The sequence below is a fragment of the Carlito syrichta genome, unplaced genomic scaffold, assembly GCF_000164805.1.
Source record: "Carlito syrichta isolate Samal-C Ts95f unplaced genomic scaffold, Tarsius_syrichta-2.0.1 Scaffold288107, whole genome shotgun sequence".
NCBI lineage: Eukaryota > Metazoa > Chordata > Mammalia > Primates > Tarsiidae > Carlito > Carlito syrichta.
The window spans coordinates 203,819-216,786 of NW_007232203.1; the positions used below are offsets into that span (position 1 = coordinate 203,819).

At 44.1% G+C, this 12,968-nt stretch overlaps 1 protein-coding gene across 2 annotated transcripts in view; it reads left to right on the top strand.

Moving 5' to 3' along the window:
* Positions 1 to 12,968, top strand: part of LOC103255420 (kalirin) — a 234,685-nt gene that overhangs the window by 201,580 nt on the left and 20,137 nt on the right. Inside the window, exons 24-28 of one of the 2 annotated variants that reach the window (XM_021710102.1) lie at positions 60 to 171; positions 2,032 to 2,222; positions 2,666 to 2,767; positions 4,227 to 4,369; positions 7,547 to 7,649. In XM_021710102.1, coding sequence (XP_021565777.1) covers positions 60 to 171; positions 2,032 to 2,222; positions 2,666 to 2,767; positions 4,227 to 4,369; positions 7,547 to 7,649 — 651 coding nt within the window. Of the gene's footprint in view, positions 1 to 59; positions 570 to 2,031; positions 2,223 to 2,665; positions 2,768 to 4,226; positions 4,370 to 7,546; positions 7,650 to 12,968 lie in introns of those variants that run through there. The other variant, XM_021710103.1, reaches the window with a different exon arrangement.

The following is a 12,968-nucleotide window of genomic DNA, read 5'->3' on the forward strand; positions in this document are numbered from 1 at the left end:
GGTAGGAGGAAGCTGGGGAAGATGGTTCTAATTGTGTCTGGACTTTTTTTTTCCCCCAGGAACTTTTAACTTGCTGTGAAGAAGGGAAAGGGGAACTCAAGGATGGACTGGAGGTGATGCTCAGTGTCCCAAAGAAAGCCAATGACGCCATGCATGTCAGCATGCTGGAAGGTAGCTGTGCTCCTGACCCTGGGGAGGCCTCTGCTCTTCCTTAGAACAGGAGCTTGCATCATGGGGGGAAATATGAAGTTAGGCAGGGGGCAAGGTTGGAAGAGAGGCAAAATGGCAAGTAGTAACATAGGCATGTGGCATATGAGAGGGACTCCACAGAGACCAACTTGGCTAGCACCCTTCCTCTAGGGAGAACCAGACATAAGGCATTGAAGGTATGTAGACACCTTACTGCCTATAAGATAGTCCAGCACTATCTTACTATCCATGTGCTAGAGCCCTGTCCCACAGAAGTCTTGTTAATCTGCCTAGCATTTAAATCGCCTTTATCATCAAAATAAGTAGAGATCCTGCTCTCTCTCACACACATCACACACACACATACACACACACACACACACACACACACACACATACATACACACACACACACACTTACATACGCACCACCTTCAATCTCATGCCCTTCTTTTTTGTTTTTGTGGTAAAATATGCATAACTTAATAATTTTAACCATTTTTAAGTGTACAGTTCAGTGGCATTAAATACATTCACATTCCTGTGCAACAAGCCTTTTGTCCTTCCTGGCAGATTGGAAAAGTCCAGCCAGATAGCCCTGGCAAGACCTCAGTCAGCTGGACCTATGTTCTTGGGACCAGAAGTCCACAGAGTAAGGTTCCAATAAAATAGTCTTAACACTGCAAAATGGGTGGGCTGAGCAGCCATATGGGGTGGAATTTGTTAGCTGAGTCAAGACTTAACATTCCAGTCTAAATTGGCATACAGGTGCTAAAGGAAATCAGTATAATCTGTTGAGAAAAAAAAAAAGGATGTGGGCTGGGCTGTTGTTTTTTTTTCCCCTGGGCTCCATCCCAGCCTGCCACCACTACCCTCACCCCACCCCCATCACTATTGCCACCACCATCTAAGAAACTTGATCTGGTCTCAGTACTTCCTGGTACAAGCCTTGATTCTTAGAGCAAAGGAGCCCTGGTTGTCTTCCCTACACTGAGCAGGAACCATCTGAATGTATTCCTGTCATGACGATTTCTCCACCCCATTCTTCTCTGTTGCACCTTCCACTCCATCCCACACCAGGTGTCCTCCTCTATAAGCATCCTGCTCCTCTAGCCCATCCCTGGCCTATATGCTGCAACCAGTGACTACATTTCTGGTCCTTGGGCCAGGAGCAGCAGCAGCACCTGGGAGCTTGTCAAAAGTACAAATCCACAGACTCCACCCCACACCTGCTGAATCAGAATCTCTCAGGAGGTGGAGGGTAGGCAGTGACCTGTGTTTTCATATGTTCTCCAGGTGACTCTTGTGCACACTGAAGCTTGAGAAGCTCTCTTAGAGACATAGAGTGGTATAAATATAGACTGTGGAAGGCTTGTGCAGAGCAATCAAAGTGAAGAATACTAGGAATGAAATATAAGAAATAAAGTAACAACAAATAAAGTGAAGCCAAGGACACTCAATCAGGCAATGTTTGTCCTCAGCTCCACTCAGAGCTCTGTCAAGAATGGTGGGGAGGGGAGCTGCAGAGGAAAAAGAAACTGTGGGACTGGCTCTTGGAGGAAGTCCCAGGCTGCTAGTGGGTGTGTGAGAAGGGGAGTTGCCCAGAACCTTCTAGGGGATTCCATTGATATCGGTTGTGGATGTAAAACACATGGTTCAGGGAGGGGGAGAGGAGGCCCAATTACATTTGTATAGAGATGTCTGCATGAGTGTAGTATCTGGGTCTCAAGTCAGCAGAGAAAGAAAAACCCTGTGGGAACCCAGAGCTAACAATTAAGGAAGACTTTTTCCAAGAGGGAAGTGGAACGTGGCTCCCCGAATGTGGAAATGGGTGTTTTTCAGGGTTCGACGAGAACTTGGATGTGCAGGGGGAGTTGATTCTTCAGGATGCCTTTCAAGTGTGGGACCCAAAGTCACTGATCCGGAAGGGACGAGAGCGACACTTGTTCCTCTTTGAGATCTCCTTGGTTTTTAGCAAGGAGATCAAAGACTCTTCAGGACACACAAAATATGTTTACAAGAACAAGCTACTGGTAGGTGGGGCAAGTGGGGTAAGACAAGACTCCCTGCTTTTATAGAACCTGTGGGCAGGAAGGGATCCTGACACACTCATCTCATCTCTTCCCCTGCCTCCACTCCAAAACTATCCTGGACACATGAGAATGTCTCCTATTTGGAAAGCTCCCACCCCTGCCTCCCACTTCTGCAATTTAGAGTTCACAGTTCTTCTTTCTGTTTGCTTTTAGTGCCTCCCTCTTCACCTTCCTTCCCTCCCTGGTACCTGCTAATCAGGCACGAGCCTGTAGGTCCTTCCATCCTGGGTAGATGAACAAAATATCCAGTCTGTTAAAGTGTGATTGACAGAAGCCCCTCCCTCGGTCCTCTCCTCTTTGTTGCCTTCCCCTTCCCACCCCAGCCCTAAGTTTCCCCACTGCCCTCCCCTTCCCCGCCTCTCACAGGCATTTCCTGTCTACAGACCTCAGAGCTGGGTGTGACCGAGCATGTGGAGGGTGACCCCTGCAAATTCGCCCTGTGGTCTGGGCGCACCCCATCCTCAGACAATAAAACAGTGTTGAAAGTAAGTACTGCTCTCCACTAGGCACAAGACAAGGGTTGGGGGTGGTGAAGGGGGTGGGGGGCAGAGGAATGTGGCCACGTGATACCTAAAAACTGAGACCCAGAGACTCTACTGAGCCATTCCGCCTCTCCCGGGAACCGCAGCATCACATGGGTATTCAGAAGCAAATTCTATCATAAAGGTAGGCCTGAATCTCAAGGACGAATGGTTTCCCCAAGTCCAGGCACTTGTATGATCATAGAGGGAAAAGAACAGAGAATGTCCTGTTGGGCTTCTTCAACAGGGCCCACTTGAACTGTGTTTTGTCCTATGTCCCCTTAAAGTGGCAAAAACAATTATTGACCCTTTGACAAAAGGCACCTTGATTTGCTCCACTCTCATTCAACATTTTTTCCTAAATGCCTTCTGTGTAATAGGCATTCTTTCCAGTGCTGTGAGGGATAACTGTGTAGAAGATATGGGCCTTAATTGAAAAAATTAGCCAGGTGTGGTGGCACACATCTGTAGTCCCAGCTACTCAGGAGGCTGAGGCAGAAGAATCGCTTGAACCCAGGAGGTCAAGGCTGTGGTGAACTGATTATGCCACTGCATTCCAGCCTGAGTAACAGAGTGAGACCCCAACTAAATAAAATAAAAAAATTAAATTTAAAAAAAGATATGGACCTTGTTCTCTGGGAACTTGCGTTTTGAAAGCTCTGGGAAATCACATTGACCAAGAAGTGTCAAGAAGGGGCCTGTCACCAGAGGATGGCTTTAAGGGTTTCAGCTCTCCAGAGCACAACTGTGATGTTAGCCTGACTGAGCAGGGATGGCACAGATGATGGGGCTCCCACTAGTCATTTGCTTGCCAGGGAAGAGCCCATAACCATCCCTGACAAAAGTAGCACACGTGTTCACTCTGAATTGCCAGCATAACTGCTACCTGTTGTGAGGCAGGATTACCAGGAAAAATTAAAAAAGATTCCACCAGGACAAATGAGATATTCATGAAATGATAGCAGTGCCTTCAATTAACAGATTTAGCATGCTAAAAACCTAGGTCTGACTTTGTATTAAAGTCTGTATAGCCATGCTAGGTGTTGAACATCCTAACAGATATCAGTACTGGTTGGGAAATAGATGCTGCCTTCAAATGCCCCCGGCTGCCCTCTCAATGCCCTCTAAACCTCCAGACACAGCTCCAGGGCAGATATTAGGGATTGGTCAGTGCCTTATGGGTCATGATATATTTTGACAGTTGCCCCTGTTCAAGTCTACATTGAGTCTTGAGATCAGAGCCCTGTCCTAGGAGTTGGAGAAGCCTGTCCCTGGGATTGAGAGTCACAAGTATGAAGTGAGAAATCAACTCCCTAAACTCCCAGATGACAACAGATGAAGCCTGCAAGAGGAGGGCTGAGAACTGTCTTGGCAGGGTGAAGGGAGTTGGGGGTTCTCAATCTTTCTCCCTGTGGCACTCCAGGCCTCCAACATAGAAACCAAGCAGGAGTGGATCAAGAACATTCGCGAAGTGATTCAAGAGAGGATCATTCACCTGAAAGGAGCATTAAAGGAGCCAATTCAGCTCCCCAAAACACCAGCCAAACAGAGGAACAATAGTAAGAGGTAACCAGCACCTTTCCCTCTAGCACTGCCTGCCTTACTTCTTCTGGGAGTGGGAATCTGGGGGACCATCACTCCTGGAGGGGGTGGGGGTGTGCCCTGCAGGTGGCACTCCTGGAAAGGCCTAAGAGTACCACCTAGAGCATGTTATCACATATTAAGCATCTCACCAGTTACTGTCAATTAAATTCAGCAGGGCTTTATTGAGCACTTCTTTTTGATAAACACTCTGTTAGGTGTTCCAAGAAGATAAAAGGATGTGTAAGAGGAGTCAGTTCCCTCAAGAACCATCTAACAGTCATGACTCACACAAGGGATAGTTAGACAAGAAGAACCAGGACTATCCATAGGGTTAATAAAGGCTGTAAGAATTCAAAGAAAGTGAACTTTAGATGAGTCCTAGAGTGGAGTATCTGGGGAAAGCTTTGGAAAGGAATTGAGCCATGAGCAGGGAGCTTTCTGGACTGCCTAAATGATGAAAGGGCTTTGTGTACTGTATTGTGTGGGGTGGGGTGGTACGATCACTGCAGCTTTTACTGCAATCCTCACAGAGTCCTCATCTTCGTTCACCTGAGATAAGCAGTGTCATCGGGCAGAAGAGAATTTATTTCTTATATCTCTCTGGACCCCTCTGAATCCCAGTTTCCTCTAAACTAGTGGGTGACTTCTTAAGTATTTCTTTGCCAAGTCTCCATGGGACATCTATACTTACGGTAACTCTTTTGGAGGGCACTGCAAAAGAAAGCATACAAAAACTTCACATAAATCTTCACCAAAAAAATACAGCAAAAACAGAGCTCTGGGGGGTAATGATCATTGGTGGTATCAGATTCTTTTCTCCTCCCCTCTTCATGAATGGAATAAATTCAGAAGATTTAGTTGACCCTAGGAACCAACCAGTCTAAGTAGGGTGGGGAGCCACTTCAGGGCCTACAAAGTAGCAGCACTAGTCCTGAGTGAGGTGGTAGCTGAAAGAAGACTGTGACTAAGGTAAAGATACCTCCATGGACCAGAAGCCCCAAGACCTGCATGACCAGGATAAGGTCACCTCCTCAGAGCCAGAAGGATAAATTATAACTGTATTGGGGGAGGGGTCATTTTGATTTCAGTTACCCATATCCAGAGTCTAGGTAGGGAGGTAGATGTAATTTAGCACTAGAGGCAGACCCTGCTTCAGGGAGCCCCCTACTTTAATAAAGAAGTTAGAAGGGAAATAATTATAAAGAGCTGATGGTCCAGGACCTTCATGAGAGAGGATGTCAGGTGGGGGGTTGGCTAGGGTTATTCTGGGAAATAGCCTCCCCTTTTCCTAGAATAGGAAGGTTTGAACCATTCTAGAACACAGGAAAGGCATATCTTGGAAATGCCCCCACCTCATTCGTGCCCCTACCTTTTCTCTTGTCCTGTGGTGGGTGGGTGAGAAACCTTCATGTATTCTGCAGCGAATAGGCAGGTAATCTGTAGTTCCATTAGCCTGGTTCTCTGGATATGGGGACAGAGTTTATGGAGGAGTGGATTGGCTTAGGAAATACTGCCCACACTTCTGGGTGCGCTTCCCACATCCCTAAGAACTGGTTGTATCTAGAGTGAACCAGAAGGGAGTGCATTCTGGTCAGGGACCAGAATGGCAGGAAGCAGAAAGTACAGCCAACTCTCAACTATCTACAAATGGTAGGGAGCATGGCCCAGATAATCCAAAACAACAGATGATCTAGAAGTCCTTTATTTTTGGTTTTGAAATGCGTCACATAAGTTCTTTTTACAGCAGATTTTCCTTCCTACAAATTGTGTGGCTTATGTTATTAAAATAAGTTGACATTTCCCAAGCCCACAAATGGTGGTGAGAGCACCAAGTAGTTGATTTAGAAGTGCTCTGGGTGGGAGAAAATACTTTTTCTGATGAGTGGACACTGTGTATTAATGTGTGCACACACACAGGTACCTGCATGCAGACTACATGTGAGCACGTGCATACATGCACACACACACACACACACACACACACACATACACACATACCGTATTGTGATTGTTTAGACACTTTGAGGTGGATTCATGCTTTGTGGACCTTGTCACAATGGTAAGATTCTCAGGCTTCGCATTCCCCTGTCCCCTAATGCCATTACTTCTCCACCAGCAGCATCAGGGTTGTGGCTTTCATAAAAGCATCCATGAGAAGAACTGTTGTTTCCTGTGCTAATTCATCCAACTCTGACCAACATCTCCCTCATTTTCTCTGATGCAGACTTTGCAGCCTTCATCATCTCCCAGACATCCAATCCCTCTTGGCTTATGGGTTCAATGTGGGATTGGGGCACAGTCCTAAAGCTGCAGAGTTGTAAAAACATGTTAATGGGATGACTGCATGGTCCAGGGGCACAGGAAAGGTCTAAATGGCAAGAGTGTACTCAGGAGACTGTCAACAGAGCCAGCTGTGGAATCTGTGACTCTTCTCTAGTCTCTGAGAAAATGCCTTGACCTTCTGGGTTGATAAGAAAAAAAATTACAAATGTACATGAGATCATCAAGACCCACCAAAGTGAAGGCAATAAATTCTTCCTCCATACCTAGGAATTGAGAGTCCAACATCAAGAACTTCCCAAAGATAGTATCCCCTAAAGTAAATATCCCACGTACCCCGTTTTCTTAAGCAGAAGAAACACAAATTTAAAAAACAACTTATCAGTTCTATTTTCTTTATAGGCCAGCTATAAACCAACCCTCAACCTAGATACAGCTTGTAGAAAAACTTGAATACCCTGAGCCCAAGGATTATTAGAAATGACTAGGTCAGCTGGATAGATGCCTAGGTTCAAAGTAGAATATACATCTTCCTGCTGCCTGTTCCTAGTTAAAAATTGTGTGTGTGTGTGTGTGTGTGTGTGTGTGTGTGTGTGTGTGTGTTTGCCCCTTCTGCAGCATGGGCTGGAGGAGTTATGGGGAAGTGGCCATTTTCTATTTCACAGTCAATGTAGTGATTGTGTGTTTACTAAGTGCAAGAGGTAACACTAATTGAAAATCACACGGGGCTGTTCCCTTTAGCAGGATAAATTTAGACAAATCCCTACTAGAAAGTGCTGAGGCACTGCTCTGCCAACCCCACTGGAAATCCTTGTGTGCTCTAAACCCACAGTGGTTCCCCCCACCCCCACCCCTGTTTTTTTTCTCTTCTTCCTACAGGGATGGAGTGGAGGATGTTGACAGCCAGGGGGATGGGAGCAGCCAGCCAGACACCATCTCCATTGCCTCAAGGACCTCTCAGAACACAGTGGACAGTGACAAGGTAGGACAGAATCCCAGTCTTCCTTCCCCCAATACTTCTTGCTGGCTTAACCACCCCTGGAGAGGTACCCCCAGAGGAATTTCTCCCACTGTGGAGTCTAATTTTAGGGGCCAGTTGTCTCTTTGTGCCAGCCAAAAGGGGAAGAACAGAACTGTAGGAGACATGTCACAGCACTAAGATCTTGTCTGAGAGGGTGGAAGTCCAGGGTGGTTCAGTCCTACCTCTCAAGTTGGGACAGTTTAACAGATGTGGAAAGGATGGACACTGAGAGAATCTAGATTTCTTCTCTTTCTGAGATGCCCTAGGATACTTGGGCTGTACTGCCTTCTAGGAGGATGGACCTCTGGGAGGCTGAGGTTGGGATAGTTTCCTGAGACCTCAGTGGCTATGATCAGCTCAAATTTAAAATGACTTGAAGGGGACTCATCTCAAAGTTAGAGTAAGACCAGTGGTTTGGGAAATGGCCACAGAAATGCTGCTTTTTAGAGGTAGGAGCCTCTAATCCAAAGGGACTCTAGTGTTAAATGATGCTTTCTTCTAGCCAGATTATTGGGGCTCAGTTCCTGAGGGACAAGAGGACCAGGAAGTGGTACATGAAGTAGTAGTCTTGTGAGAAAGCCTGGTCACGTGGCCTCTTACATCTTTTGCAAATAGCAAAAGTTAGGCACTCTAATGGGGAACAAAAGAAGAGAGACTATAGCAAAGACTCTGTGTATACCCAAGCTAGGTGAGGAATGCAGCCATTGGAATTTGCAGCAGGGGAAGGAAATGTTCCCCATTTGAGATTACTCTCATTTTCTTACTCCAGGATCCAGCAAGTATGAGATGATCTTTTGCTGCATATAACTGATTTTATTAATGAAGTTATGCGTTTCTAAAGACCATTTGGTCCTAGTTTATCTAGACCTAGTATTTTGGCCTGCTCCTTCAGCCTAAGGCAACAGGCAGTGTCATTGCTTCATTTTAGTTTTCTAGGTTATTGGTATATTTTAAAAGATAATCTGCATTCATTAGGATTTTTCCTAAGTTTTTCTTACTAGGAGAAGAATGCCACTGAGACCTGAGGGTGGGGACTGTGTCTCAAACCTCCTAAAATTTTAGTGCTAAGTTAGCCTAGTCATGCTTTAGACTAGTGTTCAAGGCCATTCAACAGTAATGCTATCTCACAACTGTCTTCAAGTTTTTAAGCCATTTTTGACTATCAGAGTGGATAGAAAAGTAGCTTCCTGCCACTTGCAAAAACATATAAAGAAAGGTATTTCTGTATTTTCCTGTCTCTTCTGATCTGTTATCTAGAAATATAACATAGAATACCCTATGAATAGAAGTGTTCTTCTGTAAATATTCAGTGGGTGGTAAGTCAAGTGCAGTTTTTCCCATGTTCAGACATAGACTATTAGTGTCATGATCCAGGGAATTCATTCCTTCTGGCTGCTAACCCATCTTCCTAGCAGTCCTGACTTTGACACAGACCCCTATGCTAGAGCTGTTTGTCTTAGGAAGACCGTGGCTCTAGCTATTACTTGTCTGTCTGGCAAGGTACGTGAGGCTAAGCAGAAAAACTTCTGACAGCAGACATGTCATTATGAATGAGGGATCCTGGTACTTACACTTTATTCTACAAGTAAGGAAACTGAGGTCCAGAGCAAACAGCCCAAGAAAATTCTATTAGATAGTGGAAAGGCAGGAGGATATAGACCTCAGATCTCCTGATTCACCGTCACATATTCCCCCACTCTAAAAGTCAAAGCGTTGAGCACTCAACGCTAAGAGGGACTCAGCAAGTCAATCTTTTTGCATATTCCACAAAAGCGGCACCCACATATCCATGTAAAAGCACCCACCATGTGCCAAGCTCTGTGCTGGATACTGTAGAGAGATCTGGACTATTTGTTGAGTATGAATTCCTATTTGTGTGACTTTTCATTTTGTGTTTGTCTCTATAGTCAGTTCATTAAGCCCTAATGAGGGCAGGGGCTGTGTCTGTCTGTTTCACTCTGCACTCCTGATATACAACACATGTAGGTGCTCAGGAGATATTTGTGGAACGAGTGGAGGGCACATAGTGACCAGTCTCAGAGAACCCCAGGATTAAGAGGCAGCTAAAATCAGTGGTCTGAAAGCAGCCAGACATATAAACATTATGTTTTAAAATATGCTAAAGAACACTTAGACGTTTTCTTATCTCCAAGCACAAAGCTCTGTCAATCTGAAGAACCTGGCCTATTGGGAACATTAGCCCCAACTACCTTCTCCAGCCTTAGAAGATATGGCAAAAGGTTGAAAGATTCTATGTTCCATACACGAAGCCTGGAAAATTACTTAGACATAGTCACACTTTCAAAATAAAATTGAGAGAGGATCAGGCTTGACTATACATTGTAATTTAAATGTTCTTATTCTTCAAACACAGAACAGTGATAGCAAGGCAGCCATGTGTCCTTTGTGGCCTGCACTTTCCTTCATTAGTGAAAGCATTTGTTGGTACCTTTGAATTTGTAGATTTTTACCAATAGTGTCACATTTCCCTGTAACTATACTGGAACGCCAGGAAATTTTGGTTTCCAAGTGGTCAGGCAAGCAGTCTCTTGAAAAAGAGAAAGATATCAACGTGGACTGATTCAGGTAAACTGACTCATTCCCCAGAAAAGCCAAAAAAGCAACTCTGGGGAGGGAAGTGGGTAGAGACATCTCGCAAAAATCAGGATTATCTAACAGTGAATTTCTAGAAAAGTACCCCAGATTTCCTTTTATATCAGAGGAATAACACCAATAGTGTCCCTGTCTGACTGGGTAGACGGGGAAAGTGTAACCATTAAAGGTCCATTCCTGTGTGATGTATGCTGTGGTACGATGGAAGGAATTGGACACATCTGGGTTCAAATCCTAGCTCTGATACTCTGTGTCACATTGCATCAGCTACTGCACCTTAGTTTGCCTGCCTGTAAAACAAAGATAATAATACCTAACTCACTGAGTCACTGGGAAGATTAAGTGAAATATATTGACTTGGTAACTGTTAGACATTCCGTAGAAATTAATTCCTACCCTCTCTAGAGGGGAATCAAAGGTTGAGATACTTTGAATAAAAGTGCACAATTATTCAGCAGACTGTGAGTATCTTTACAAATTCCTGAGTTTAGTTCTGCCCTCTGGCTTCATTGTTATTAACAATTTGCCAGAAAGTTCTTCTGTGTATTAGACCTAAAGTGGTATAGCTTCAGTTCACCTGTCTATAAACAAAACAACTTTACTTCCCACCTGTTAGCCCTTAGAATCTTAGGCTTAAATATTTTGTTGTTAGCATTGGCTTGTGGGTTATTTTATTAGTTAATGAGTTAATGATCTATTATAAGAGATACTAATTTTAATGCTTAAATTGTACTACATTTGGCCAGTGGCAGCCCTTAAGTCTTTAGGTATTTGAAGATGTTTGTCATGTATTTTCTCCTAATCATCTCTGTTTAGGTTAGAAGTCCTCAGTTTCTCAAGCTGTTGCTTATACTAATATATTTTCAGATGCTCCCACATCTTGGTACCTTACTCTGGATTTACTCCAGTGTGTAATTTCTATATAAAATGGGGCTTCTAGAATGGTACATAATACTGTGTCCGAACTAATGTAAGTACAGCTCCCTGTTCTAGGGCTGCCATGTGCAACAGCCCCCCTGAGATGGCATACCATGTTTAGAATGTGTGTCTAGTGTTGGCTCGTTAAATCTCCATGCCCTTTTTCATAGACTGCCCTTATTTGGGCAGGCGATTTAGTTACCTGAATGGAGGACTACTTTATATCTATTAGATTTTTTTTTTCTTATTTAACTCCATCTCAGTGTCTAGCATGTACTGAATATAAATTATCTTGTTCAGTATTTTAGTTATATCTCCCAGCATTATTGGATAAATGGATTTTCTGTGAATTCATTCAAATTCTTGCTAAAAAGACAAGACTGAGGAGAAAACCAATGCCCAAACCCCCTCCTCATTTCTTGCCCTGGGTTCGGCACTTGGAAACCTCCTTGTCTGAATCTTCTTTAACACCTTCATGGAAGGAAAATCAATGGAGCTGAACTGTTATCTATAGCAGAGGAGCTGAACTGTTATCTTATGCTATAAATCTTCCCTTGATGAGAAAATAATCTAATATCCTTAATTCTGCACTGATCATTCTGCACCCAAACTAATATGGGTGCTTCAGTAAATGGCATTACTGGCTTTTTCAGGGTTGCTTTTGTTCAATCTTCAAGTCAGTCTGTACTATTAGATTCTACCTTACACCTGTCTAATGCAAAAATGTCATCTCCCTGAAGTCAACCTGGTGTGCTTACTTTGTTTCATAGCGATCTGAGCCCTTTCCTATTCTGACCAGGAATCAGTTCATGGTACTTCGAACAAGACATTCCACTGTAAGTAGTCTTTTACCTATATGTGGGGCTTTTACCTATACCTAAATGGTGGGGCTTTGCAACCACACTTCAAAGAAATCCAGAATTAGGGAATTCTAGTCAAGCAAGGCTGAGTAATGGGTTAGCAACAAAGTATCTTGTTGCTTAACATGACAGATATCTGCTGAGTAATTTCCAGTTAATGGTACAAAAGCAGCCATCTGCACCATAATGGTCCCGTGCATATATTTACCATTAGGCTAGGCATGCTGGAAATATTCAATACATGCTTATTGAATTGAACATTAAAAATCTACCCTAGTAGGGATAGTCCTCATCCAAAAAACCACTACAAATTTCTAGACATGTCCAAGTTAACTGGAGACAGGGAAATTGAGATGAAATGGAGTTGCAGGTGCTCTTCTCCAGAAAAAAAAAATTGAAAGGGAGGGAACACTGTTGGAACATCCCATAGCTGATATGTGATTTGAAGAGAAGCCTCAGTAACAAGTTGTGATCCGATACAATGTGAACTGATGATGGGGATATGCTAAAGATCAGGCAAATGCCTAGAGAAACCTAGAGGTTTCAGGATCTGACTTAATAGTTTTTAAACTCTGAATTGTCAAATCAGTGTAGTGGGTCATGATCAAGATTTTGTTTCATTGATTGGGAAGGAGGGCTCAGGACAGAGGTGGTAAGGGCTCAGCTAAGGAGATAGTCAAAGGATTCCTGCAGTGTCACTGCTGCTTTGATAATGGGCCGTAACATGATGCCAATAGCAAGGCTCCCTGGCTGCAGGAGCCTCTGGGAACAGACCTGGTTCATCAGAATCTGAGAGGCCCAGCACCTGCACACTGGGAACCCATAGCAGGCTGCTTGGTGCAAGGGTGGTAGTCAGAGAGAGGACCCAGTCCCTGTGTTGGTGCATTGG